The sequence below is a fragment of the Lepisosteus platostomus genome, chromosome 3 (genome assembly GCF_059453375.1).
Source record: "Lepisosteus platostomus isolate fLepPlt1 chromosome 3, fLepPlt1.hap1, whole genome shotgun sequence".
NCBI classification, from domain to species: domain Eukaryota; kingdom Metazoa; phylum Chordata; class Actinopteri; order Semionotiformes; family Lepisosteidae; genus Lepisosteus; species Lepisosteus platostomus.
Genome location: NC_142613.1, coordinates 47,853,354 through 47,880,159, shown reverse-complemented (window position 1 = coordinate 47,880,159; position 26,806 = coordinate 47,853,354). Strand labels below are relative to the sequence as shown.

Here is a 26,806-nt window from a genome sequence, read left to right as displayed (position 1 = left end):
AGTCTACATGCTGGAAAATCTTCTTCTAAGTTGGAAGATGTACAGTAAGCAGAAGCAGAGGGTAAAATGAAAAATCATGCACAAAAAGCACTAAATGTAGAATAAAACTGCAGATCAATCTTTCAAAGGAGTTCATACATTCTACTTAGACGTAACAGCTAAAGTTACTATTTTTCAAATGGCATTTTTCATACCTTTTTGATTAGTTAATCAATACTGTAAATGTGCCTTGATGTAAAGGACAAATTCTAAACAAGGAAGAAAAGGCTCTAACTCTATGTTGCTTATCAAAATATGTTGCAGTTTTACAATGATCAAATTTAACCAGTTTTAGGATTACAATTATGTTGTGTAATAAATGCACACATATGTGACACATACTTTATAATTGTGTCCTGTCTTGTGAAATTTTCTTATTTATTGTTGTAGTCTTCTTATTTATTGTTATTGTCATCCTGTAAAGCGCTTTGAGAAGCCACCTTTAAAGGCGCTATATAAAATAAAGTTTATTATTATTATTATTATTATTATACTGTACACCCACATTTCCTTCTCATCCACTGCAGTGTTTTACAATTGGTTTAGTATCTGATACCATATTTTCACTCCTGAAATATCCCAGCCAACAATTTTAATACACAAATTGTAAATTTAGTATGCATAATGTAGCTGCACATCCCTTACAACTGCTGCAAAGTTGTTTTCTGCAACATTAAAAAGCTCATTTGGCATGTAGGTACCTTCAGATCAAGCTGTCTTCTGTGATTTTGTAGCATTTTAGAATTGACACAATAGACGACAGTGCCATACTCAGTAATGCTGTTCTCCCAAACTATCCAGGAGATGGAATAATTTCCTATGATTCGAATTGATGTTTTTGGCACTGGATTTGGAATTACAACAGGGGGAGAAATAAACCCATCTGAAAAATAGGACAGAAAAATAAACTGCTTCATATTTTTAATTTATCCAGGAATTCTATAAAGGGCAATACACACATTTGCTGTAACAAATATGAGTAACAAAACTCTACCATGTCAAAAATGACCATTGCTACATGAAGCTAACCACAGTATAACAATTTCTCTAAATCAATACAAAGGCAAACATTTAAAAAGTGTTAAAAAAATGTTAACACACAAACAGGAGTAATTCAGCCCATCTGGCCCATTTGGTAGTTAGTAGTTCCATAGTTTCCCACTTGTATCCTCTGGTTCATGTTTCACTGCTGATTCTAAAGAAATCTCCCAGACTTTTTGTCAATGCATTTGTGGATTTTGAAAACGTTTATCATGTCACCTCATAGTCTTTTCTGTCCAAGACTAAAAAAGTTTGATTCCTTCAGCGTGTGAGTGTCAGTGTAGTCCTTGAATACTGGATTGCATCTGGTTGTTCTTCTCTGGACAGATTCTGGAGCAGCAATATCCTGTCTATGACGTGGTGACTAAAATTGTGTACATTATTCCACGTGAGGCTTTACTAGTGAATTATACAGTTTTAACATAAAATCCCTTGATTTAAATTTATATGCTTTAACTAGATTTTTTGCATTTGGTTTGCTTTTTTAATTGCTTCTCCACATTTTCTAAAGGACGTAAATGACGTGTATAGCAGTGCGGCAGTGGGAGGAGCCGCGGCGAGCGCCGGTAAGTTGGCCCCGCCCCGTGTGTGGCGGTGGTGGCGGCACCGGTATGAGGTTGGCGAGAACCGAAAGAAAACACAAAAGGGAAAATACAAAATTACTCCGTCACAGAAAGCGGCGCTGCGCCGTCGGGGCAGAGCTAATGGGGCCCAGCCAGGAAAAAGACCCAGCTTGGCGGCGGGGACCAGACTGCACGACGGGACAGGAGACAAATAAAGAAAATGGTCGACCTCATGCTCGGGTACAATCCCCTCTGGGACTGCCAGTATAGTGAGACTCGACTCCCCTCCCCCAGAAGACTCATTCCGTCTGAGGCCTGTCCATTGTGGTTATATATTGCCTGAACAGATGCTCTTCAATTGGTTAAGGCGGTCCAGCTGTGACTCATCAGGCAATGCGTCGCCTTCCGTCCAGGGCTCTGCCTCCACACTGAACACACCCCTCGCGTACTACACGTGTCAACATAAACACCTAAACTTCATTCATTTTTTCATACTATCCTATCATGTATACAAATAAAATAGAACTGTGGTACAGCTCAAGTTAGAATTTTGCCATTTTGAGGGATGTAGATAGAAAACTGCTGCTTGAATATTTTACTCGTTGGCCACTCTTAAATCAAAAGTGAGAAGGTTTTCAAAAAGTGAAGCAGTGGAAAAACAGAACCTTGCACTTACATCACAGCCAACACCTTTCTGACCATTTTACCTGATCATTAGTGTCTGTAAATAGAAATAAACGTGAACCACAAGCTGAAAATGCAAGTACCTGGCAGAGGTTTCAGTGTTCTTTGAAAAAGAGCAAAAGCAGTTAGTTTAGCATCTGTGGAAAGGGCAACACTACTATGCTGGTTCAATTCTTGTACAGTGAGCCAGCCTTCAACATCTAGCCAGAAAAGTCTCCCACTGTAATATGCTAATGAATGATGGGACACCCAAGAGGAACTCCAGTCTTCAAACTCCATTATGTCAATGTCCATAAACCTGGTAAAAATATAGATAATTTAGAGATGTTCATGTAATTTATGTACAGTATATTAGGAATTAAGGAAAGGTTTTCATGTTGCTTTGCAACCTGATGACACTGACAAACCAAAAAGCCTTATGAGCTGTATTTCAGCTCATACAATGACTGTTTGTACACTAGTTCCTGTTTTATCTTTTTAGGTTAAATGAATTCATAGAATTGTTGCAGACTTCATTACCCATCTTTCAGAAGACTAGCTCTGTGTAAGTGCAAGAATGAATCCTCTTGAACTAGCCAGTAGATATGCCCATCAGCAAGGTCTGTTGTGAGACCTGTTGCCTGTAACAATATGAATTCAGAGGGAACAGAATTATTTTAACTTATACATTATTTTATATCGATGCTTAAGATTAATGATGACTTAAAATCATTAAAATCAAGTCCCTGAAATTAAAAATCCTTCAGTTGTATCGAAAATCACATCTTTATTTCAGGATTGGTTCAGACGGTGTTCCAATTTGTCTGCAGAATGTACATATAATATAGTAATAAGTAATATAGGGATACTTTTATCATCATTTTATATTTAGCAAAGTTTGGATCCAGGAAGACAGTTGTACGCACATACAAACAAAACATAGTTTATTATTAAAATGAAAATTGACTAAAGCCGATATACTACGTAAAAGTGATGTTAAAGATATAGACACACTGATTAAACAGAGGATCTTCATCTAATGTCTGATGTGGTCATCCATGAATAAAGTATTAAAGTGATCATGTTTGTGAAGTGGAATGACCAATGACCAGGCTAATGATGTTGTTAAGGCAGTACTGGTCTCTGGCTCTGCCATGTACAGTCCAACTATAAGTTCTGTCTTGAGGCTGATGGACACTCTATACAAGCTTACATGGCTATCATCATATCTGTCTCTCTCCAAGACACTGGCATCAGGGTATCCTTCACTATGGAGCTTTCATAGTCATGTATTCTCCTCCGAGAAAAACAGATGAAATCCGATTCCATCAGTGAACAAGCCTGCTGACCAACAATGACTGAATGCAAACTAAGCAAGTTCTAACACATGAGATGGTTTCATAATGCTCGTTGGTAGCCTTGATAGCACAAGATGCCCATACAGCATTGTTGCAGCTAGCCTGCAGAAGTTGATGCAGAGAAACGTTTATCATATTTCTTTATGTTTCTTCCATGACCAATTCATGTGATATCTATCAATCTTCTGGTCCTAAACCTGACTATGCGATGATGCTCCACATTCAGATGACTCTTTCAGTTCAACACTTCATTAGACATACAGTCCTTATTAGTAGCTACTAAATTTATGGCAACGTGTCCTCTTTGTGTTTTTATGCCTTCATAACCTTAAGTAAAAACTATATTTTTTGAAAGCCTTCTGTGAAAATATTTTTCTATTGCAGTCAATAAGCACAATTGGAGCTCTAGAAACTTTAGAAAAAAGCAAACACTCTTCATTAAGAGTAATGCACTCCACTTTAATTTCAAATAAAATGTCAATTAAAATAATTTCCAACCTATAAATCTATAAATTTTTCATTATAAATGTGTAGAAATTAATATCCAAAGCCTAACAGTGATACTATGACAGAAACACTTTCCACTTTCCATGCTATTGCCTTACCTGTTTTCCAGAAAACGGAGGCAGCTCCTGGAAGATGAGATGGTTCTTACCATCTAATCTTGAACTTTCTACAGAATGTGCAGTGGTCCAGTAAATGAATGCATTAACAGAATCTACTGCCAAATCCCTAACCAGGTATTTGCCTTGAGCAACTACTTGTGGTGCTAGGGAAGTAGTTGATTTCCTATAAATCTGAAATAGAAAATTAAAAAACTATTAAATTATTGATCTTACACACATTGTGGTAAAAGGATATGTAGTTTGAGTGCTATAAATTACCACACTTGAAGATGAGTCAGCCCAATACAGGTGTTGTCCAAGCCAATCATAAGCTAAGGCACTGCCTTTGTGAATTGTCGGCAGCACAGAAACACTTGCACTTCCACTGAAATCCTCTACCACTGTCACATGGATAAATCCTGAACCATTACTCCAGAAGATGGTGCCATTGTACCAGTCAATATCTGCAGAGTGAGGGACAAAAATAAAGTGGAAGAGAAACATGGCATTCATTATTTCTTTCTGAATGGTCTTATAATCATTTAGAAACTATAAAAACATTTTGTGAGATGAATTTTGTTTTGAATATAATCTGTTTTGAACAATCAGGTTTAAAGCTCAAAAGTGTCTTCATTAATCAAATTTCCAGCCCCCAGGAAGGGATTAGTACATCATTCGACTGTTCATCAAAGTAATGAATGGTTTTGTTTGATAATGAGAACAACTCAGCAAGACAGACAGAGAGATAAGAAGTGGAAGCAGCAGAATTATAAAGAAAGACAACAAAAGAAGTTCACAAAAGTTATCTGCAGTGAACATAATAGCTAACAACAGAGCTGAACAGGCTGTACTGTGTTATACTGAAGACGTGCAAGAGCCAGTTGAGTTTAATATTCCTTGTTTAGATAATAAAGAATGTACCACCTAGATTTCTAGGAACAGACTCCATACAGTACCTGTAAGTTTACATCTTGTTAGAGGTAAATCAGGACAGTAGCTATAGTGCTTGCGAGAGCCAGAGCCAATATTAATAATCACCTCAATATTCAATAATTAATCACCACAATTAAGAGTTTTCTTCTCATGTGATCTAATGAAGTGTTTTATACATGTACTAAATGTGTGTGGAGAAGGTACTTAGATTTTGACTGTTGTGCAGAAAACAAAAGAGATTATTTAGTATTGATTAATCTTGTATAGGTAGAACTGAATTTTTTGGTGAAATGTTTGAATAGACAGCTGCTCCTGTCAAATAAAAGAAAAATTATGGACTTCCATCATTTCCTTCCTTTCTGACATTTATTTTTGTTTTGTTTACATGCTTTAGAGTGATTTGTTATTGTGATATTCCACAGTAATCGATTGTAGTTAAGTATAACATTTAAATGTATCAACAGTTCTAAACTACCCATAAGTCATGTGTTAATTGGTAAGCAAATAAAGTTGTTTTTCTGTTTATGTGCTTTATTTTTCATGAACATACATATAACAAATAAGAACATTTTGATCATGTTTGTTTTTACATAAAGAATAACCACTGTCAAAGCTGTTGCTTTCTTGTGTACATTCAAAATTAGAAAGCCAAAAACATATGCATCATTAAAAATATTTTTTATTATTACATTTCATGGATTTTACCTTTCACATCTTTAATATCAGGGACAATTAATGTTCTGGAATCAAAACTTTCCAGTCTTTGGTTCCAAAGAGCATTTTGTCCAGCAGCAATTATGTAGGGATTTTCCATTACTGTCAAAAGAAAACAGGCTTAGCCTATAGGTACACATACTATAATAACTCAATAATGTACTGTTTTTTCCCAGACAAATTACCAGAATTAAAGAAACCCTATGGGGCTCCTTTGAAATTATTCCTACAGTTCAATAGCAATCACCACAGGAATATCTGAATATTAACTTCTTCAGAGAATACTGAACATACAGTATCTTTCAAAATCTACATTTTTCAAGACTTTCCAGGAGCTTCCAGTCTCACGAAAGTGCTTTTTAGATTTTAATTAAACAATCTGGAACAGGTTCTCAGTGTACTGTAACTGTTCCACAAATTAAAACTCATGTAAAAACATATTGTAGAGCCCTTCATTTGTAAAAACAAATGTCTCGTTGTAAAATTCTGATGATTGCTTTCTATAATTTAATGAAATCTCTAATGTTTGAAAAGTACTTGTGTAGGCCAATTCTTTTTGCTCAGTCAGTAGTTTAGTTCATCAGCAAAGGTACTGTAGTTACTAACAGTAAGCACTGAGATAGACCCAACTGTGAAGGCAGTTTTATCACCTAGTTCTGTGTAAACGTTCTACCATTTGCAAACTGCTTTCTCTTTACTCATTCTTGACTTCTACAGCTACCTATTTGGAATCATTTGAAGAATAATATATTTTATTATACAATGTTGCATTTACACAGCCCATGCTAAGTAGTTGCTATAGTTGCTATATCTCACCTTCTTTTTGTGTTGTTCCCTCAAATGCTTTGGAAGGTGGGCTTCTCCCTCCTGGTGATTCTGCCCAGATAGTCATTTTATATCTGCTGGAACTCACCAGTCCTTCAGCAGCCATCTGTGTGTCAACAATGTCCCTGTACTCCTTTATCACAGATGAATTAAATGCAGAAATCCTCACAGTGTATGTCCAGTTCTGCCAGGCAGCAGGGCCTTAAGGGAAGAAATTCTAGATTTCAGTGCCCTTTTTGAAAATGTATTATCAGTATACTCAGCTATAAAGTAATACAATTCTTTCTGGATTTTGTTCCAAGAAGACATCGTTATTATGGTGATAGATGCTTCACTGGACACAAATATTTAGGGCTGTCTAAGTTAGGAAATCTACCTAAGAAAAAGAACATCAAAATGTGAATCATGGCAGCCCAACCAATTACTATACTTTGGATCAGATTAGAATATATCATAATAAGACACATTGTACTGGCACACTCACTTGCTCCAATCATTGCTGCAGGTCTCTCCCACTTCAAGGAAGCATTGTTTGATCCAAACAAGACCCGAACATTTTGGGGACTTCTGGGTACTGGATATGGCTGACTGAATTCACTAAAAAAGTACAAGTTGTCAAACCCAAAGTACTCAAAAGGAACAGAACAGTCCACCACGTATTCATTGTAGAAAAACAGATCACCAAGGCGTGTCTCATGGAAGACTGCCCTTCCATCTGTGAGCATGAAGAAATTGTCTTCATAAGTAAGACTCATCACTGGGTGTACCAGACTTACAAGGGGCCGAATGATTGTGAAAGATGAGCCATCTAGAAAGGCAGATGATATACTTCTATCACTCTCATTAAAATACAGCAGTCGCCTAGACTGAAAGCTGACAACAAAGTCTCGAATAAAGTCACTTCTCACAACCAAGCCATTGTAACTCTTCTGCCCAGGCAGCTGTGGGAGAGACATTCGATAAATCCCATCATCCACCAACAAGAATATGTATCTGAAAAAGAAAAGCACATTAAAAATAACATCAATGAAGTAAAAATTATATACCAAGGTTTTTAAAATCAGTAACAGATGGGTAAAACCCAACTCATGATCCATACTACTGTTTGTTCATGGTTTCTTAAGAACAGGATATGAATAATGCCATAATGGTATTTAAACATCATAAAAACATAAACTTTATAGTTTTTCGACATGAATGATAATGAAAAGTCATTAAGTGAGGAATATTATTTGCTGATATTGCATCATATAAGGAAGTAGGCACAATCAATGGATCCATGATTTTAAAAACAGTCCTGTAAGTTTCTTTTTTAACTTACTCTGGAAAAGTAAGGAAACAGTCAGTAGAAGACTACACCTGAAGGTTTGATTTTATACTATTAATTAAAAAATTAAAGTCTTCCGATCAAATCCCTGTCAAGATCCAGCAGTCAAATGCTATTATACCCTATGTAAGCACAGACCAAATCATTTATCCTTTCTTTAATTATTGAACAGTCAGAGCTCTTCTATGAATACATAAAACTGCATTAATGACACCATCAGAATAAGTACAATTATAGAAAAAATATGTATTAATATTGTTTTCTGTTTCAAAAATGGACAAAAATAAACAAAATCTGGCATATTTTTCACAAAGACACTAACTGAATTTTTATCTGTAAGCTGAATTGTATATGCATGCTTACCCATTGTAAGGATCTGCAATAATTTTTGAGGGAAAACTGTGGTTAGCAGCAATAAAGTCCACTGTGTTGTTGCAGTCATCTATACTGCAGAAGCAAACCTAAACTCAGGAGGAAACATCATATAACAGGTTAACATCACATGATGATGTAATTCATCACAATTAGAGAGTCAAAGAAATATAATTACTAAAACTTTTTTTTCCAGATGCATAAAGCCTTTTTGAAGGCTAAGTACTTTTAGAAGTACTTCTAAAAGTGAAGACTAAAGACCTGAAGACTAAGCCTAAAGACTAAAAGCCTGGAGACTAAGTACTTGCATAAAAGTGCATTTTGAAAAGCACATTTACATTATAGACTTAGACATAGTCATTTTAAATTGGTGTAATAAAACCTATTTAACTTTGAAATTCTTAGCCATTAAAAATTAGGCGTAAGCTAATGTATGCAACTAGCGATAAACACAGGAATCTGAATAAGGACCACTAACAAATTTATATCAGTAATGTAGAGTCTGCTATGATTTGCAAAATAGTGAGCATCACAGACAAGGAGGATTAACACTGGAGGAGGAGCTGCAAATATAATTCAAAATGATTTAGATGGAATTTAGTAGTGAGCAAACAATTTTCATAGGCCATTTACTGTAGACAAGTGCAGAGTATTACAAGCATCCAAAACATAAACTATGATCACTATAACAAAATATGGGGTTAAATTGTTGTGGGGCAGAGCTATTGATTGATAAGTGATCACAGCTGTAGGAACTATGTAATCTAACAAGCAACAGCTGTGGATGGTCTTATAATTACCAGCTGTGTAAAGGGGAATGACCAGGTGAAGGATCTTCCACTGCTGCTCCTTGAAAGCGATTAGCATGGAGAAAAAAAGAACCAGAAGTGTAAGAAGTTGGAGTCCGTGAAATGTGAATCAGTATCGTGGAAGAAAGAGGTCATGAAGGGAGGGACCAAGGCATGTGGTCTAACAAGGTCTTACAGTCCAGTTTGTGATGACACCGAGGGTGATATGTCATGAGTGTGGGACTCTTATCCTGTGAGTGATGAGCTTGGATTCACCAAAGATAAATCTGCAGATGTCAAGACCCTACTGTATATATGAATCATAACCAACATAGACAAAGACATACTTTAGAAATGCATCACATGGTGTAATTTTAGGTTTGTACCTGTCCACCCATGACAAAATAAATATTTTTGTACAGCCAATCGACGGATATTGACGTGATCTCCACAGGACCAGTGAACACTATTTTCAGATCTGAAAGGTCAGATAAATTGAGTGCTCCTTTCCTCCAGACGTGGGTTCCTTCAGAGAAGTAAATATGTTTGGAGTTGTAGCTTGCAGAAATCCCTAAAAAACAAATCAATATTTAAATATGAATCAGATATTCTTTTTCTGAGTAATCTTTTTCTTTATTGTTTTTGTAATGGAAGAATAAAAAAAGTAGTTTTACAGAGCATAATTAGCAATCGGAGTGGCAGGGTTAGCTTTGCTGCAATGCGCCGTTGTGGCCCTAGGTTCAGATCTGGAACCAGGGAGCTATCTGTGTGGACTTTGTATGTTCTTCACGTGTTCAAGCAGGTTTTCTTCAAGGTTCTCCAGCTTCCTTCTACAGTCCAAAGACATATTGGTAGTTTAATAAGCTTCTGGGAAAATTGGCCTGAGTTTTTGTAAGCGTGTCTGCCCTGTGATACACTAGCATCACGTCCAGGCTGTAGCCTGGCTTGAGACCCTGAATTGGAAGAAGTGGTTAGAAAATGGATGGATAATTAGCAATAGTCACCTGAATAAACAATAGCAATGTCAGGATTAGTAGTAGTTATGCTCTGTGAAACCACTGGAAAATGTGTTAGTTTTGTCATGAATTATACTTGCCACTAATATTATATTGTATTGATTCAGTTGGAAGACACTCTGCTCCTGAAAATAAATCTGCCACAGTCTTCCTCCTCAATGAATTCATTCGTGACAGAATTAACCATTGTTTTTCGCTGGTGGCTAAAAAAAAAGTGAAAATACATAAAGATGTGAGCTGCAGCCCTAGTTTAATTTCAGTTTGATCAAACTGACAAGTGTCTCAATCGTCAAATGTACTTGCTTTCTTTTGCCGTTGTTATCCCATTCCTCTCTGCTGCAGGTCCTTCTCCTTCTGCATTTACAGCAGCTATGATTACCCTTCCAAAACAAATTTGAAAGCATGTTCATTATGTCTAAGCATCGGTTCAGTTCCAGAGAGAAGGATGATTTTTTTAGGTCTTAAACATTTATTTCCATTAAATTTTGAAAATCATATAAACAAAGCTCATCAACATCCCTCCACCCATATAATTGTAATGGCAAACCCCAAAACTCAACCAGAAAAATACCAACAGTCATCCCTTCACTACCCTTGACATGCAGATTCAATAACCATGTACAACATCACAATTAAAATTAACCTTGTTAATTAATTAAAAATACAATATCAGTCATTTTCAATCTGTCTACCATGTCAACATTGGTTCCCTTTTTGCCACAGTACACACTACATCCCCCCTTGCCTATGCCTCTAGAAACAATTCAGTCTGTTGGATGAGTCCTTAATAAGCAAACTCAAGCTTCAGTTTGAATGTCACTAATATCACAGCTCTTGTTGGAGCATTAGTCACATTATTCATCATACTCTTAATCATAGCCAGCTGAGCCAGTCTAAGTAAAAAAATAGCCAGCTCATACTTATATTTCACCTTTTTAGATTTCTTTATCCAAAGAATAAACATAATGCCTGTGAACAATATACCCAGACCTGCAAAAATAATTCAATCTCTGGCTTCAATCTAAGCGGTGTATGAAACTTTGAATGTCATCGTTGTCTGTAAATGAAGGGGGCACTTTTCTTCGAGTCCTGGGTGAAAGAATGCCTTTCTTCAGAGATTGGTTGCTCTGATGGTAGAGTATCTCATACTTTCTTTCTCCAATTTTTTTTTTGCAGTAGTGGCTTATACAAGATAATGTCCAGTGTGTGTCAGGAAGATCCTTCAGATCCTTATAATGATTTACTTTTATACAAGTCCCTTTTCTCCTCAGGATAAAACCAGAGTTCTTTATTAATCCCATATTTTTGCAGTTTCCCTTAATGATCACATTATTAAGTTTTCATTAATAAGTGTATTAAAAAGAGGGGGTTCTGCTTTTAGGATAGAATCCCCAGAGAAAAACCGATTGAGCACCCCATGATCTATGCTCCCTCCACTCCCACAAACTAAAACTATAAGATCATTGCCCACCCTAGTCTGACCGCATTCTAATTTCTAGTGTTTTCATCCAGTAAGTAACCTTTGAGAACTCCTTCTTAAATACATGGAAAAACTAGACATCTGTGGATCGAGCACAGTATAACCAGTATAACCTTACAGTCTCAAACTCGCGCCTTAAGCCATCTGCTAAAACACAGGTAAACAGGATATCAAACCTGCTATTATTCATCAATGGCAGCTGTCTGTTGAACTGCAGCCTCCCTTCTTTGTGAAGGAAAACAGAAGTAATGTCTCTTTAGAGGACTAGAAGAGTACTATAAACTCTGTAGTGCCCAGATTCAGGAAGCAGCAACCCTACTTGTAATATTAATTAGTCTCCGCCATCCTTCTTCTGCTGGCAAAACAGCAAACTTCCTAGCAAACTACAGCAGTTCCTGTAAGACTTGGTGAGGGGTTGTGCCACAGAACTAATGAGACTAAATTATTCATAATTGGGACCCTCATCTGTATGACTTGTTCAGTAACAATTATCTCCGACTCTGCCATCTACTCTTCCCCTGATCTCCCACACCCTCCCAATTCTGCATGGGTGCACAATCTACTGATAGAATTACCCTATCAGTAAAACTTTCTGACTTTACTGGAGTCCCGTGGAAAGTCTGGTGATATGGTGCTGACCCACACCCCTAAGAGAAAATAATGTTCTACCACAATTAATCCAGCAAATCACACTATCTTAAATATGTGCCAGCACTGACTTAAAACTATAATATCCTGGCTTTTACAAATGAACAGAATTGGATATGGGAGAGCTCAGTGCACCAAATCACCTGGAACACATTAGTATAGAAAAGGTGTCCCTTATCTTATCGACTGAGGAAGCCACAGGGGCCAGAGTCCAGGTGAACAGACAATTTTACTAATATTTAACGATGATCAAACCTGGGAGGTAATTAAGCCTTCCTGGGAACAGTACAGTTAAAAGTGGGCCCAAAAAGTATAGAGACTTTTTCAAGAGAGGAGTCAAGGCAGGTATAAAAAAGAAAATTAACTGCATCATGAGTGGGTTCCTCCTTCAGAATGCCAGACTACAGAAGTCTTCCAGGCAATTTGAGCACTGAAGAGATCGATTTAAGTATCTTAGAAAGGGACTGATATCTTATAGTTGTAGGAATAATTATTTATTTTAGCAGTACCTCCCAGATGAAATAAATGTCTTGCTTGTATCGCCATACACTCTTTTGGGGAGAAAGGTTTCCATTTGTTTAGCATCTGTTTTTTTAACAGATTATGTACAAGATCTTTTGTACAAGAGTAAAATCTTTTATTTTATGGCAAATACGTTTCTCCTTTCCTTCTCGTACAGGTTTGAGTTCTGTTTCCTGGTTCTATAAAAGGCCGAAACCAGGTAATCTCAGTCCTTTAAATAACTGTAAATAATTCTATGAATACAATTATTTTTATATTAACACTAGTGAAACTAACATTAAAGTTATTAAGTCTATTGTAAATGTAAAATCCATATTCTCTTGTCACTTTATATAATAAAATGTTTAATTAATATTTAATACAGATTTAATATTTGTTATGTCTTTGAAGTAATAATAGATAACCTGGTCTCTTTAGACAGAATTTAAATATTAAAAGGTACAGTAAATTAATAACACAATTTACTTTAATTAAGGTTTTTTAATCTATTAGAATTTTTTTTATTTTGAATGCAAGAATTACAGATTATTATGTTTGCTGCTGCTTGTTACTGTAATGCAGCTGGCGTGTAAACAATATTGTGTTGCAGTTTGTTACACTGTACTGTATGTCAGTTTTCATAATACACAGTTTCATTTACACTTTTAATGAAACTTTTCACTGTGTTATGTTTTATATAATTCTAAAACATAAAAGGAAATATTTCTGTTTAGATTTTTTTATCATATAGTCTTTAGTTTTACATGAGAAGAGACAAATCACAATTCAAGGTTAGTTCTTAGAAAGTTTTTTGAAAAAGATTACCTGTATGTAGTGTTGGGGAGTGTTGGGAAAAAAGATGCTTGGAAGACATTGCTCCCTGCAACTTGATGGAGACTCTGTTTCTCACTGAGGAGATTCAGATTATAGCCAACAACTGGTCCTCCAGGATGAAGAGGAGGGGACCAGCTGATCTCCACAGTGTCAGGACCCAGGCTGGCAAAACTCTGTATCACAGGCGCACTGGAGGGAACTTCAGTACAAAAGGAGAGAAGCGCTGAGTGGGAAACTGGAAACTACATGCTTCAAGCATGTGGCTCAGATCTAGCTAAAAAGAATATTCTTTCAGGCTGCATGCCTAGAACACCATTAAAAAGTGTTGATTAGGATATTAGTAAGATCTCCATGGTTGCTGCCTACAAAGCGCTGTACCATCTCTTTATGCCAGCTCTTGCTCTCTTGAACTCTTGAATCTCCTTTTCTGAACGCAATGCATTAATGTGAATACTACGCATTGTGCAATATTATGCATGTAAATATTTTGTGAAAACATGAAACACCAGTTAAAGATTCATGGCTGACCTACTGTTAACATGGCGCACAAAACAAAGTGATGAGGAACTAATGGCGGAAATTGCAGTTTTCTGTCCTTCTAAAAACAACATTGATAGATAATACTTTATTAATCCCGTAGGGAAATTGATGTGTTACAGCAGTCCAGCCCAAGACAAGCAAAACAGACATCAGAATAGTAATAAAACAAAAGACAACAAAATAAATAAAAATAAATAAATACATAGGTGTGTGCAAAATGTGCTGATCATAGTCACTGTAAAAACAATAAAATATGTGCAAAATGTGCATAGGTTTATACAGACTGATTGTCCAAAAAGTACAATGGAGTAAACATGCTGTCCATAGAGGAGCAAATGAAGGGCTAACAGTCCTAGCCTAGGGCAGCGATATACACCCTGACAGCCGCCGGGAGGAAAGACCTGCGGAAACGTTCCCTTGAACACCGTAGCTGGAGCAGTCTGTTGCTAAATGTGCTCCGCTGCCCAGTAACGGTAGATCATCGATATAAAAGAATATTCATGATAATACGAATCCTGCCTGAATTCTTTGATTCAGACTTTAATTAAGTATACCAGCAGCCATTATTTTTACCATCAAAGAAAATAGATGACTATTTGTGAGAACAGACAACCTTTTTACTCTTGATGACTTTTTTTGATGATTTTGAGAAGATTACAAGGGAGTTTGATACAAACCCCTCAAAGATATTAAAAAAGTCATGAATAGTGGAACAAAGGACACAAGTGGAAACTATCAAGAACTAATCAAGAACAGGAGGTACCGTTTAGCCCATAGGGAGGTGGGAATATGGAACAAGCTACCTATCCATGCTCTTGAAGCCAATACCCTGGTTTCTTTAAAAAAACAACTGGATGGAACAATTAGCCAAATAATGTCACATCATTTTGAACCTTTCTTGTGTTTTCTTATATTTTCAGCATGGAATAAACCTACAGTATTACTTGTTTCTTTGCAGCCTATGCATGCTGACGCAGCTACCCACCTGAACTACTACAGTATATACTGTATATATACTGTACACTATGTAAAACTAAAGTACACAGTCAAAAATGTCTTTATAAAAAACATCCTTTGAAGGAAAGATAAATGATACTGTTGATTCTACCAGTGCTTTTAACTGTGTTCCATGTTTGGTTTATTGATAATAATCTTTATTTGACTATAGAACATACTGTACACCGGTTATAATTTACTATGTAATATAGATCAATATTATTATAATTGTGGTTCTAGTTCTAAAAATAAAATTTTCCCTCATTTCCCATATTCCTTTCCCTTATTAAAATGTTGTTTGCTTATAGGTTTGTTAATACATTGGTTGTTATGTATGGTATTATATACTTATTTCAGTAACTGTACTTGCACAGTGCATATGTTAAATATGGTAATTTCCTTGATGAATGAATAAAAAGGGCATTTCTATAATTATTTTTTTTACTGTTATCAAATTTAATAGAAAGGAAACAAACAGTGATATTAACCTGAGGCGTCATTTAGAATATTAAGTAGAGTTTCCATCCTTATAGAAGAAAATGATATTTGTATACAATCAGGCACCTTTCTGTGCTTAATCGTCTGTCCTACACTAACAAACAAACAAAAAAAGTATTCAAAATCCTCAAAGACAGTGACAAATTCAGCCCACTGGAAATCTAGAAACCGTGAAAGGCAAAAAATAACGCAATGAATACGTGTAAAGAGGAACAGAATGATTTCAAAACGAAGCCATGTTATTGTACCTCCAAAAGCTGTTGTCCTGTAACTGACGCTGGCTGGGGAGCAGGCCTGGTGATGTGGTGTTACAACGCAAACTCTGAACTTGTACTCTGTGTAAGGGTAAAGATTCCTCACTGTATAGAGGGTTTCAGACACATTCTGTAACAAAGGAGGAAAAACACAATAGCTCATCACTGTGATATGCTTAGTATACTTAAGTGTATACTTAGTAATTTATCTTGATCAGAACAAACTTGCCTTTTACTGCATCTCCCTACATTTTGTATTGTAGCGCCACATGGGGCGCTTTAGCCATGCGCACGCAGGGCGGGCTGAGAACAGTGCCTGGGGGCGGGACTACGGAACTGTGTACTGTATAATGGGACAGAGGCTGGGAGACAGCCTCTTCCTTACGAACTCCGCGGTCGTTACAGTTTTCATAAATAGCTTTGTAATTTAATAAGGTTTTTTTTTGCTGATCGCTAACTCTAATTGTACAATTATTACTACAACCGATTTGATTTATTTCTGAAAAGGAAGTAATTTTACCATAAGAACAAAGTGTTACAAGAAACAACACCAAAACACAATCTGTTCTTTCCTGGTTCCTAATACAGACTCTTGCAATGTATTCTTTACTAGATTGTACCTCAGAGCTTCTCCAGCCTCCTGGCTGGTTTGGAATTATCCACTGGGGAGTATATAGTGCTGGTGAAGGATTAGCAGGGCTCCACTTCAGTGTTATACTGTGGCTGCTAATGTTTAATGCATATGGAGCTGGGGGTGGATTCAATGGATCTAAAGAAAGACAAAACTGTTCATTCATCAATTAGTAATGCAAAAAGACTTCCCATGGTAATGAAGCTCTCCTGATTGTGAAAGAAGTTAAGAAAAGGGTACAAACTCCTTAAAAAAGCTCAAAGAGTCCTTAATTTGTTTAATACAGATTGATTAGTCCAGAGGGAAGTTAAACATGAAATTTCTGAGGTAATGCACACAGCAAGGGGAACAATTCTTGTTGCAAAGTGTTACAATTTAAAGTGTGATAAAGGACATTTATTTATTAAAAAAAAAGCATGTTTGAAAGTGCAGGTAACAGTATCAATGCTTAGATTAATCCTGAGTGCCAGAATTTTGATTTCTCTTAATGTTCAAACAATCAATTAAATTGGACCACTTCTTAGTTCACTATACTTTAGATGTTGCGTGCCCCCATTGTTCTCCCTTGTTTAGCAATCTGTCTAATTGTAAAAGGAAAATCTTTCTTAGAATCCGAGTGTTGTGGCATGGCTGTTTACCTACAGTATATGGCAGGTGTTTTGCAATCTGTCACTGTATTTATACAGGAATAAACCTATGACTTGTTCCACTGTATTTATACATATACACATGGTTTACCTCTACCAGTGATCATATAGCACCTGTTTTCCTTACTGGAGTTTCCATATGCCTTTTTCGGGATGTATGTTTACTTCTCCCAAGATCATCTACATCTAACAATCATTAGGTTATTATAATTTAGAATTATTGTACATGAACAAGGGTCTCATAAATAAGGATAATGAATTCACTGCTGATTTTGTAACCTTTAAGTACCACATCTATGACTTACCAACAGTTTCAACTGTATCTATTTCTTTTCCATTCCTGTATCCAGTCTGATAGCTGCTTTTCTAGGAAAAATGAAAATGTAATTATAATATTTTATTCAATAAGTATGTGCTTCCCTTTACAATAAACTAAAAACTGATCTTAAATATATTGTAAAAATATTTTTAAAACAAAATACCAAATCAGTCATATGTTTAGAATGTGTACTCACATTAGCTTAATAAAAGAATGTGAGGTCTGTTGTGTAATTGAAACAATTATGTTAGATTCGGTAATCAAAAGCACGCCTCTCAGGAATTTGAGTACTATAGACTCAAGACAAGAGCATTTGACAAACAACACAGCTGAATTATTTTTGTTTCAGGAAGCATACAAATAAAACTTATTTACACATAATACCATGAAACTTTCTGTGTTGACAGAGTAGCATTATCCACCTTACATAGCCCAGCTCTAACTCTTTCAGCTATACCTTTCATTGAGAATCGTGACCAAAGGAGTATTACTGCTCTGCAGCCATACTAACAACCACCAAGAACCGAAAGACTCCAGCTTCCTTGTTGGAGCTCTATCGGTGAAAGATCTCTTTCAAAAGTGTGGGAAAACACAGGGAACATTATGGGGACAACATTCTTGCTGGGATACCTTGGAACCTTTTAAAGAAACTTAGAACAGTTAAATCAGCAGAATCCACAGGTCAAACCAGATGCGATTGACACCAAGCTGTTGGCAAAAGGGGACTACCTGACAAGCATCGCAAGCAGGATGTTAAGTAGCAGCTGATAGAGGCAACAGCTTGCTGCCTGGACAGATTCTCAGATGCACGGCCACGAATGTCAGGAGTGGCATCTCGCGATTAGAATAGGAGAGCTGAAATAAAAAGGCCCAAATCGATGTGGGAAAACAAAAAACGCCGCTCACGGGGTCAAAGTATGGCTCAGAATTCTGTCACGGATATCGGAAAGGCATGATGTGGAATGGCCAGGAGAGCAATAAAGACCCTATGCGTAGCGACAAAACGGGGGTTAGCCCAGGCTCAGCAGGTCAGACGATGTCAGGTAGAAACCTATACCCTCAGGCCGCGGAGCAGATGACTTGGGGCTAGGCGGGTCTCAAGACATCCAATCCCTCAATGCTGAGCCAGGAGGAAAGGGTGACCTGGAAATATATAGCCCCACAAAGACACACCAGAAGGACATCTCCACTTAAAAACTCAAGGCAGGACTGATTTCAATGAGAAAAGGGAAGGCCATGGGGAAATATGGTATCTCTGGACTTCCTTCACCCTGGACTGTCTTCTGCGTCTTTTATCAAAAGTGATGCAGACGTTTCTTGAATTCGCTCAAAGAGCAAATATTTTGTAAAAAAAAATCCTTCAAAAGATCAACCCAATCAGCAATACACCCATATGCCAATTACACTGAAGCTGCTGTAAGAAAGTGCTCTCTCTCACCATAGACATTGAGGCTGGCTTCCAGTGCAGCCCAAAGATACAGTACAGTAGGTTGCTGTTTACAATGACCTTACCACAAACACATGGTGTAGAAACATAAATGTAACACCATACACATGCAGTCAATGCCAAATGGTAGGTTTCAAAATATTCAAAATACTGTATCATGATGATGCCAGAATGTCATGGAAATTTGAAATTTAGGCCTTCCAAATAATTTTTCTCACATTTCTTGTAATATTCTCTTGCACCCTCTCCTGCCAAAGTAGTTCCTTTGGCCTTAAACATCAGATTGATTGACAATTCATTCACCTTTCAAAAGGACAATGATTCAAAGCACAAGGTCAGAGCGGCTTAAGATTAAGAAAGGAATTTCCTTGAGTGTTCCAGTCAGTGTCCTGACTTGATTCTTATTGAGAATCTGTGGAAAGTTTTGAAAGCTGCTGTCCATAAGCAAAACCGATATCCTCTAGCAAGTTGAGAGAGGTCTTATAAGCACAATGGGCAAATCTTGCACCAACCTTATGTTGAAATTTGATACTTACTCAAAAAGACTTGCAGCATCGTGTTTAATTAGGCATAAAATGCTTATTTGTTCAACTTTGACCAAGAACAGTCTTCACATCTCAAGGACAACTATATTTGTCAAATTTTGACAGATGGCCATTCATTATACTGTAGCATCTTCCCTTTTCTCTGGAATTGAACCAGCACTAATTTGGTCCAACTTGATCTGAGCTGACACAATTTTTGTAGGATTCATTTTCTCCTCAACAGTATGTACATGTTAATTACTCTGCAATTCAAAATTACATCTAAAGTACATAACATTAATATGTTTTATGCAGGGTGGAGTCTAGTATTTCTTATACAATACACATGGTACTGTATTATCGTGCCAGATGAAGACTAACATTTACCAAGCGCTCAGTACTGTATCTAAACAACCACCAGCACCACTGCCAGCTTTCTTTTATGAGGTTTTGAGTTTTTCTTCTGTGTCTTTTTTGTATTTGATACAAACTAACTAGCACAGGACTTTAGCAATGGCACTGATGAAGCAGAGCCAGCAATGACACATTCACTCAAGTCTCACTCTTAATGCAGAACAATTATTTGATCTTAACAAGTCACATCAAAGGGTAAATTGCACTTCAGACAAGATTCTTAATAACTTCTTCCCATTAGTATCTCCTTCAAAGTCCTATAGACAGAGATAGAAATAAAATTAACCTGAATTGTACAAAAAAATGTTCATTTTTGTTCCTGTAAACAAAACATATTAAGGTTATTATTCAAAGGGAAGGATTTATTGATCTTAGTCAGATACATGCTACTAAATTAAAAGTGTACTTTACTGACCGTGAACATATGGCTTTTCCTTTTGGCTTTAGATTTATTTCAAGGTTAATTTTCTGTTTCATGACTACTGCAACAGGAGTGCTATAGAATCTCTTCTTTTTGAGATAAGAGTGGTGTTTAGAAAAAAGGTTAAGTCATCTAGCAATTGAAAATGTAATAATTGTTAACCGATAAAGTCTGTTACCAGTAGTGTTTTCTAAATAAAACTAAAACAATTATGAATGTCTATTTTTAAAAATATTTACATTGGACTGTATAAAATAATTAAAATGCAACAGTTAAATTCAAGAAACGGGGTACAATTACCTGCAAGCACACGCTAACAAAAAGGACATCTTGCCAAGAAAATAAAAAAAACAAAACAAATTGCAGTGGAGGCCAAAATAAAATGTATTTCAGCATTCAAACATTAAAAGTAAAGCATCTAAGGATAATGGGTCGCTTTTAGACAAAGAGAAAATGACTGGTGTATTAAATTAATATTTCACTCGTGTTTAACAAGAAAAAACCTGACAACATGCTTCAGGCTGAGAAGAGAAAGTTTTATATTATAGTATATAGCACTGGAGAAGCAGAAATATTACAAAATCTTATACACAGGCCAAGAACTAATCTATTCTGACACTTAAGAAAGGTGTAATAACCAGTGACTACAAAATTGTCAATTTTGTCAGGTCCCATTCAGAAGAAAAGCTTACAAAAAAAATTAAAATAAAATAAAAGGTGATTTCAGACCAATAAGTACTATATCACATGAAGGCTATTTAAACAGTAACTAGAAATTATCTGTTTTCTGCAAGGTAAAGAATATCCCTAGTGGATTTCAAATTTAGGTATTGTTTGACTAATACTGTACGCTATTTTTTTAACAAAGAGTGCCACTAATTAATACAGACAGAACAATAGATATAGTACATTTAGATTTTCTAAGTACTTTTGATTTCTCATATTAAATAACATGTTGAAGTTCCTTAAATGCATGGAGGTGTGCATTTAAGAAACTGCACATACAATAATAGGATTGTGAACTGGTTAACTAAAAAAAAGTATCAATAAGAATTAAATGCTCAAACTAGATTAGTGTCCTTAATAAAATCACACATGTATCTGTGTACAGCCACAGCTCTTCTTAATTTATATCTGTGGATTACCTTTGGTATAATTCATAAGCAAGTCAAGTACACAGACAATTCCAAAATAAGGCAATTAGAAAACACTCTAGAAAGGGCGAAGATGATTCAAAAGGACAAAATGCAAAACGGCAAATAACTGGCAGATGATATTTGATAGGCAAGTGCATAGTGTTACATTCGGGTAGTAGAAATAAGCTATAAATCTAAAATGGTAGAGCAAGAATTTAGTATTATGTGGGGTGTATGTTCCATGTAGTTCAGTTATACATTAATTTATTTTCACATGCAAAGTACTGGCGCAGTACTGTGTCCTTGTATTGTTTAGTTTGTTTTGTGTCATTTCCTTATCCGGTTGAGGCTGGAGAAAGAGAATAGAGTATGCTATAGGATCAACCAGCCTTACTGTTGCCTTTGTGTATCTGTTGTACTAACATAACAGAATGTCTCTTAATTCCATTCATCTGTCCATTGTCTTACCACTTTATCCAATACAGGGTCACAGGGGAGCTGGAGCCTGTCCCGGCAAGCAATGGACACAAGGCAGAAAAACAGTACATTGCAGGGCAGACAGGCACAGACACACTCACTCCAGAACCGATTTCCCCAGATGGCAACGAACCTGCCGATATGTCTATGGACTGTGCGAGGAAACTAGAGCACCTGGAGGAAACCCATGTGAACACAAGGAGAACATACAAACTCCCCAAGAATCAAACCCAGAGACTCTTACCACTCTGCCACCATGTTGCCCAGGGTCCTACTTAAGCTGCAGTAAAAAATATTACATGAGTACAGTAGCTCAGATGTGGCAAAGAAAGATCATTAGAATACAGCTTTAAGAATTGTGGTACATTTATCATTGCAAATATGTTCTTTTTTGTGATTAACAGTCACAAACAGCAGACGCACTAGGATCTATACGCAAGGAGCTGATACACAAACAGGTAGCGAGTTAATAAAGTAAAGCTAAAATTAATGTTAACAAGTAAGCCATTCTAAGAGATGCTTGATAAGGAACGCAAACACCACATCCTATGCCTTTAATGTAGATGTGTTTGCATCATTTAATCTGGCAGTTGAGATTAACTATGTCCTAAACATAAATAACCAGCAATGTGATATGCCATTTGCATATTTTTAAAAGAAATTAGGGTGTAAAAACAGCTGAAAAAAACAAACACAACTGTAGCATTATTTGTCACTACATTTAATGATTTACTTTAACTGAAGATTCACACAAAACAAAACAAATCTAGGTTTTTTTATTTGCTCTATTCCAAAATTTCCACATTTGAAAATTCCTCAAATTTAAAATAAACCACCTTTCACTTCTCTGTGGGCTATAGTCAAACAATGGTCTTTTTTAAGATCAGTTTCTGCTTCCTGTTTAACATTTCTATGTCCATTTTTCCTTAAATGAACATCCAGTTTGGATGGTGTAACTGTGACACTGCAGGAAAAAGGAAGTGTGCTGTAGCTTTACTTATGTTTTTCTACAGATTTTGTTTTCCAAAAGTAAGCTGCTGTGAAGTAAACATCACGCTCGAGTTAGTTTACACACAAAGGCACTGCTTGCAACAGTTTTTTATGTTGTATATAGTTGGAAATTGCAGGAGAAGCTTAATATTGCAAAATCTATATTCCTGTAACAATTAAGCGTAAGCCAAGATATATACAGTTGTTAAAAGTATATAAAATAAATCAAAGAATGTTAAGATGATAAAATACAATTATTGGACTAATGCACAATACTATGTTGTAGAATTTATTACCATGTGACAGAAAAAAATATGTTGTTTTGGAGTTACTAGATACACTCCCAGACTCAAATCATGCCCTACTCTAAAAGATCAATCATTTTAATCTTGAACTGAGAGTATGTACTGTATCCTAACTCAAGTATTCAAGATCCTCAGATGAATTGACAATATAACCCCATAGTCCTTCAGAATAAATACTGAAAACAAGAACCAGGAGACATGTAAAAACAAAGAAGTGCATTTAAAACTGAGAACAGATTTTAACACACAAGGCTCTAGGAATCTAGAACAACTACCCAGCTAGGATACTCACTTTGAAGATGTCTTCTTTCAAGAAACAACAGGATGAGTTCCTTAAATACATTTTGAATAACCCATCTATAAGCAACCAAACAAGATGGCCTTCTCTCATGTGTAACCCCTCTTATGTTCTAACATAACTATGGTATTTTAAGGACCCATCCAGGATAATAGTTTAACAAGGTCCAGCTTTACTTAACATCAGAGATCGGATTTTAAGGTGATATAGCTTCTGGCTTGAAGTCTTTGTGCATCCTACATTTTAATCCCATGGGACACACAGGTTATTAAAATACCTAATCCTGTTCTACATGCAGTGTAGTTTAAATAAATCCATATTCAAGCCTGGTGGATCTTCAGACCAGAGACCAGATCCCCGTGTCTGTAGTACAAAGCATCCAGCTATATATAGCCGTATAACTTCCCAACTATTCATATCTCTGCTTTCCTTGACAGCTTAGTTAGACTATATTATATAATTAGACAAGCAATAATACCTTTCAGTTTTGTGGATCAGAATGTTTAATCTTTACCATGAACATCATATTTCATAAAGATCATTGTTCCCCCATGACTATGGCTTCACGACTCTCATACACACCTTTAATAAAGTGAGTGCCACATCTTCCATCCATACTCTTGATGCACTGAATGCATTTTTTTTAATAATCTTTTATATCAACAAGTCAGTAGAGTCACCATAGGCATCAGGATGAGACAAAGTTATGCTAAAATCTTTGTTGGTTATGCAGAAGATGCAGAAGAAGCTCATTCTTCTCTTATAGTGGCTTCTTCACTCTTCAAGCAACACATTGATGATGTGTTACTGCCAGTGTCCACTCTCAAAATCAACTTCAGCAGGACTTATCAGGTGTTACGGGGATCATCAGAGCAATTACTATAAAGGATCTCTTCAGTACAGGAGTTCCCCATTTTATCTTTCCCACCTTTAGGAAACAAATTTTCTATTTACAGATCTCAGTGATTGCCTATTCTTGATTTCTTGATTTTCTGTGAATTAAAGAGGGCAGTCCATAAGAGCAGATCGAAGGATATCAAGGATCTGGAAAGATTCTGTTTGGAGGATTGGTATAAGATCCCTCCATTGTGTTCTCCAATCTCATAATACATTATATAAAAAGGCTCAGTGCTGTTATCCTTGCAAGAGAGGGTACACAAGGTACTGAAAACAGGGGTGCCAAATTAAAAAAAAAACATATTTTTTGTAATATATTTATAATTCGGTTAATTACATTCATAAATGGAGTAAAGTATATTCCACATCTTGGAATATTACCATATACTGTAGCTCATTACCTATGTACTTTGTTTTATACAGCCTTTTTAAATCATCTTTAATCAGGGTGCCAATAATTTTGAAGGTATTAAATAGAGAATTGTATAGAAACTACATGTGTACTGGTTCTGACTGAGTGTGGAACTTTTCTTAACTGTTTCTTTTAAAGATCTATGCACCCATGCATTTGAAGAGTCTGTGGGTCAGCCTCATGATCATCATAAATAGTAATTTGTGACTTTGAAGTCCTAGGGGTGCAAATATTTAATAAAACATAATAGTCAATATAGAATATTTCTATATATAACATATCTATATCTTATATCTATATAACATCAAGGACTGAAATACTGATAGAATAATTAAGATATGAGAAAAGGCAAATAAAATGTTAATGTCATGCTTGCTTCCACAGTGTGAAATGAGTTACAGTATTTTGTTGTTTTTTGCTAAAACAAAAGACACCTTCAGACTTTCTGCTATGTTCCACAGAGTATGCAGGAGAACATAATCAGGAGTTTTACCCTCCTTAATTTGGCATTTTGAGAACCAGTAAAGACGACATGATCAATTTCATCTGCAGCCATATTAAGTTTATGATAAATAAGCAATAATGATGTACAATTACAATATTTATCAGCCATAAAATGTTCAACAGTAACAAGTCAAGAACACCTTTTGCTGGTGCTCACCAACAATAAACTGTCCTTTCTATTTCCTGCACCAATGTTCCTTCAAGGATGGAGTATATTTCTAAAAATCTTATGTTATATGGGGGTACAAAAACACCACAAATAGACATGGATGGGTCTAATGATTTCTACAGAATATTTTCTGTGCTGAAAGAAACCACAATGAATGAAAGAAGGGAGTTGTGTGTACTATGAGTTACCTATTTTTTAACTGAGCACGAGAAAAAGGTTTTAATGCACATGATACATAATATCATTTTTGGTGACTATGTCTAGGAAAAATAATTTAATAATGCAAAAATTGCACCTTTTCTCTAATTGCCTCCCTTATTTGTTTCTCTTGAAGTAATACAATCTCCTCAGGTTCATCTCCTCAGGTATGTGCCACAAATGAAACTCAGCTTATGGTTTCAGATTTTCTTTCTATACCAAGTCTTACATTTCCAAAAAAGGACTTGCAAGTATAATCAGGAAATATACACATACTGTACAGAAGCTGTGAATGCAACTCAACTTTGAAGTACAGTTGGCACTGCAATGAATCTCGTTGTTTCCACAATGTGTCAGTGGGTGGAGAATGACAGACAGGAGGCAGGGTCTCAGGTTTGTTGCTCTTGAAGAACAGAAAGGGTGTGCTTCATCCCTCATGGAGAGGGATGAAGCATAGAGATAAGGAGAGAAGTAAACACAGAGGAAGAAGGAAGGAAGGTGAAGGTCAAGGGGCAGTCCAGTGCCAGGTGTCATGAGGGAGTTGGGGGGGCACTATATTACAGTACATAAACATAAACAGTCTCTTTTCAGGCCATAAAGGCCCATAGGGATCCAACATTGGAAGTGGAGGTGATGTGGTCAGCATCACACTCCAGCTGACCTATTACCCCCAGAAGGATTAACCCACCGGTACTCATTTCAAAAGCTCATTTGTAAAGTGGAAGGAATTAGAGCAAGTTACATCACTTGCCCCTACCTGGGATTGAACCCGGGACCTTCCGCTCAGGAGCTAGACACTCTTGCCATCTGAGCTACCACGGCTCCTATATTACATAAAGGCTTATGAAAAAAGCTTATCAAACATAACGGCAAACAGTCCCGGACACAAAGATAAATTTGATCAAGTGAGGGTATGCTATGAAGCTGAGTAAGATTTTAGTATTTTAACAAACGCAGTCAGCATTAAGGTTAACTATCATAAATAATGAGTTATTTTCTTATTGACTGTGATATCAAACATG

General features: G+C 36.2%; 1 protein-coding gene across 2 annotated transcripts in view; it reads right to left on the bottom strand.

Annotated features, from left to right (window-relative positions):
- The window catches only part of ros1 (c-ros oncogene 1, receptor tyrosine kinase), a 72,898-nt gene that overhangs the window by 44,664 nt on the left and 1,428 nt on the right, over positions 1-26,806 (bottom strand). For both annotated transcript variants that reach the window (XR_015935426.1, XM_088625827.1), the window contains exons 2-17: positions 17,579-17,639; positions 16,616-16,764; positions 15,990-16,125; positions 13,699-13,906; positions 10,548-10,624; positions 10,325-10,447; positions 9,615-9,799; positions 8,432-8,529; positions 7,226-7,734; positions 6,733-6,942; positions 5,908-6,018; positions 4,549-4,733; positions 4,270-4,461; positions 2,847-2,947; positions 2,411-2,625; positions 741-922 (exon numbers count right to left, since the gene is read on the bottom strand). Coding sequence is in view for 1 of the 2 variants with exons in the window: in XM_088625827.1 (XP_088481953.1) it covers positions 741-922; positions 2,411-2,625; positions 2,847-2,947; positions 4,270-4,461; positions 4,549-4,733; positions 5,908-6,018; positions 6,733-6,942; positions 7,226-7,734; positions 8,432-8,529; positions 9,615-9,799; positions 10,325-10,447; positions 10,548-10,624; positions 13,699-13,906; positions 15,990-16,125; positions 16,616-16,764; positions 17,579-17,639 (2,742 nt within the window). In the remaining variant the exon portion in view is untranslated. The remainder of the gene's footprint in view (positions 1-740; positions 923-2,410; positions 2,626-2,846; positions 2,948-4,269; positions 4,462-4,548; positions 4,734-5,907; positions 6,019-6,732; positions 6,943-7,225; positions 7,735-8,431; positions 8,530-9,614; positions 9,800-10,324; positions 10,448-10,547; positions 10,625-13,698; positions 13,907-15,989; positions 16,126-16,615; positions 16,765-17,578; positions 17,640-26,806) is intronic.